This window comes from Vitis riparia, chromosome 1 (assembly GCF_004353265.1).
Source record: "Vitis riparia cultivar Riparia Gloire de Montpellier isolate 1030 chromosome 1, EGFV_Vit.rip_1.0, whole genome shotgun sequence".
Classification (NCBI taxonomy): Eukaryota; Viridiplantae; Streptophyta; class Magnoliopsida; order Vitales; family Vitaceae; genus Vitis; species Vitis riparia.
The window spans coordinates 17,993,082-17,996,512 of NC_048431.1; the positions used below are offsets into that span (position 1 = coordinate 17,993,082).

Below are 3,431 nucleotides of genomic sequence, written 5' to 3' on the forward strand. Positions count from 1 at the left end.
AAGTGACAGTCTCATCAAGCAATCGACCAATCCACATATTGTAAACCATCCAAAGATCATAAACTATCCCTCGCCATGCAAGAACAACCCCGGGCTCAAACTCCTCACACTTTATCTGGTCGAATCAGAGAGGGGATGTGTAAAGCTAGAAAAACCGATGATGGAAAGGTCATATAATGGTCTCAAAGGGTGATACTGTGCAAAGCTCATAATGGACGGATGTAGGTCAAAACAAAGTCAAGGCATGGGAAGTGAGCAAGGTACTGCTCTGATCATAAGAAGATGGATCACAATCTCGAACTCCCTAAGTCAAATCTCTGATCCTAGGCTAATAGGCTCAATATCCTCCATGATAGGTCAAGCCTCAAGACCACAATGTGCAAGTGAAAAGACACCTCAAGTCAAAAGAATAACACATCATATCACAAAACACAAAGATACGTCCCTAAAAGAAAATGCATCCAATGGGATAATCCGATGAGTACATCATGCAAAAGAAGGATAACAAAGACAATACTCAAGAATCGAGTTATAGTCTCTAAAAGTCAAAAGTAAAACAAGACTAAACAAACAAAAACAAAAACAGTGACTGGTCCTGTCGTCACATCTCTGGCCATAAAAGGAACAAAATCTGAGCACCACTGTACCAAGGTAAGCCAATCATGAGTCAATCGCCCAAGTCAATAAGATCAGGGACTGCTGGTGAAGGAGCGTCTGCATGCATGGCCTGAGCTGAGGTAGGAATAGTAAACATGTCAAACTGAGGATGCCCAAACGTCCCAGAATCAACAATGTCCTGTATGGCATGTCGTAGAGCAGTGCAACGATCAGTGTGATGTCCTACTAACTGATGGTACATACAATATAAATCAAGTCGAAACTGCGAAGGCACGGGATCCGGAAGTGCCCTAGGAGCCAAATGAGCCAAAAATCCCATGGCCTGGAACGTCTCAAAAGCTCTACTCAGGGGTATGCTCAAATCTGAAAAGTGTCTCCGACATTGTCGACGAGGGTGAAATCGCTCCTGAGGAACTGTAATGACCGGAGGGCCGCGAACCCAGGATGGAGGTCGTGTCGACGTAGCCAATGAAATGGATGAGGAATGATGCTGGAGCACCGAATATGGGCGAGGTCGTGGATGTGAGGTACCCAAAGCAACAGGTGCCGGTGAAGTCAAATGTGGCAATGAAGGCATCGCTACTCCTAGAGCTCCTCTCGATGACGATGGGTACTCCGACAAAATAAGCTCAATCCTCTCAACTCTCCGTGTCAAATCCACCATCATCCCGTAAAGAGTAGTAAGAGTAATGGGTGCGATCTCGTCCGACATGGTGAACCTCAACTGAAGAAGTCTAATCTCAATGTGATCTGTATCACAACCATCATATCATCAATATCTGCTCAGGGACCAGTCACGACACTAAAACTGTCCAAGACTCTAAAACAAACACATGCAAGAGACAAAACAAAGCAACACACGGTGCTACTCAACATAACAACACAAAATGCATGATACGAAAACAATGATAATAATAAAAAAAAGATAGAAACACATACCCAAGAAAACAACAATATCACTAAGTGAAATGAGAGTACATCATGCAAAATAATAAGACAATAAGGTCTACTCTCAAAACATAGGGTACGAACTCGACTCACTATCTATAAAACAAAACTCAAATACAAAGTAAAAGAGAACAAAAACTCAAACGACCAACTAACAATGTAGTCCCAAAATACACCAACAAGGTATGCGACATCAAAGTGTCCTGTGAATATCAGTGCCCTGGGTGTCCAAAACATGATGGTATAAGCCCGAAGGAGGAGGAACTGCATGTGTAGACTAGGCTGGAAAGGAATCAGCAATCATATCTGGACCAAGATCAGTATCTGTAGTCGATACAGGAAAGCTAACTGCACCACTGTCAATAAGATCCTGTATGGTATGACGTAGAGAAGCACAATAATCAGTACGGTGGCCTGCCATTTGGTGAAATGCACAGAACTCGTGAGCACGAAAACACGGAGGTAAGGTACTCGGGGGTGGCCTAGGGGCCAATGGTACTAAAAAACCAGTAGCTCTGAGTCGCTCAAAAGCTCTATCCAAAGGCATCCCCAAATCAGAATAAGTCCTCTGATGTCGCCGATGGGGACGAGACTGCTCATGCCGTGGGATACTAGTCTGTGGACGCTGAAACTGAAATGAAGGTCGCACCGTGACAGTATGAGGATGCACAGAAGGGTACTGCTGAACTGACTGAGGATGGCGATGCTGTAAGGGTGGGAAATCACTCCTGGGTATCTGCAATGATCCCGCATAGGGATGATAACCAGGTCGTCGATGCTGAAAGTCTGCAAAACATACGCCTCCATAGCTCTCAGACGATCCAACGACTCCCTTTCCCTCAGTATCTGGAGAAGGACTAATATCTGACCATAATCCTTTAGAAATGCCATCATCTACATCGAATAAAGCTTGAACCAATGATCTAAAATCCTGAAATGGGACTCATATCAGATGTCGAGCAAACCTAGAATGCAAACTCCTCAAAAACATGCTCATCTGATCTCTCTCGGTAGGTCGCTCCATCATCTCTGCAGCCTTCTCCCTCCAACGGGAGATAAAAGAAGAAATAGGCTCATCTGATCCCTGTCTCAGAAACTCGAGCTCTCTACGTGTAACGCTCGTATCACCACTAAATGAATACTGTCTCAGAAACTCTTGTGCTAAGTCCTCCCAAGTTCTCCGACGAGATGACTCTAATGAAGCATACCATCTCTGTGTCATGCCGCTCAATGATAATGGGAACAAAGAGAGCAACTGTGCCTCATCTAGGCCAAGAGCCCTCATAACTGTGCTATAAAGTTTGAGATGAATACGAGGACATCCAACACCCGTATATCTCTCTATATCAGGCATCCTGAAACCGACTGGCAAAGTGGCCACTGACACGTCGACAGAGTCATCCCATGAAATCATCTCATCAGGATCTCTCATCTGTCCAATCCTCCGCTCGAGTCTGTCCATACGAGAACGAGGATCCTCAATAATGGTAACTGGTGTGACAATGGGTGGAATGATAGCAGCATGATCATGCAAAACAGTAGGAAACGTCTGTGTAGCTGGTATCTGAACATGTATAACAGGTGGTGCCACTAAATCAGATGACGTGTCCTCGAGCACTACGTGCCTACTCTGCTGAGTATCCATCCTCTAACTCAAACCGGTCAATGCTCTCTGAATCGAAACCACAGAAGCGATAAGTTAACCAATTGAAACTGATTATGAATCCGTCTATAGCAGCTCAACGATACGAATCAACCTCTCTCTAGCTCAACCCAGGGCACTGAACCAAGACTGGGACTACAAATAGACCCCTACAAAAGAACCCGAGCAAAACGACTCAAACACGACTCATGCAACGACACGA

The 3,431-nt window shown here is 44.8% G+C and overlaps 1 protein-coding gene across 1 annotated transcript; it reads right to left on the bottom strand.

The window, feature by feature from the left end:
- Positions 1–1,843: 1,843 nt before the first annotated feature.
- Positions 1,844–3,211, bottom strand: LOC117920604. The gene is made up of 2 exons (XM_034838211.1): positions 2,545–3,211; positions 1,844–2,460 (listed from the first exon to the last, which is right to left on the bottom strand). Exons 1-2 carry the CDS (start codon positions 3,209–3,211, stop codon positions 1,844–1,846), a joined length of 1,284 nt encoding a protein of 427 aa, XP_034694102.1.
- Between the last annotated feature and the right edge of the window lie 220 nt (positions 3,212–3,431).

Bases quoted from the DNA above. Each gene is read 5' to 3' on its own strand.
- LOC117920604 (XM_034838211.1), bottom strand. From the start codon at position 3,211: ATGGATACTCAGCAGAGTAGGCACGTAGTGCTCGAGGACACGTCATCT. The intron at 2,461-2,544 runs GTTTGCATTCTA...TATTCGATGTAG, and splicing joins GATGAGCATGTTTTTGAGGA to ATGATGGCATTTCTAAAGGA.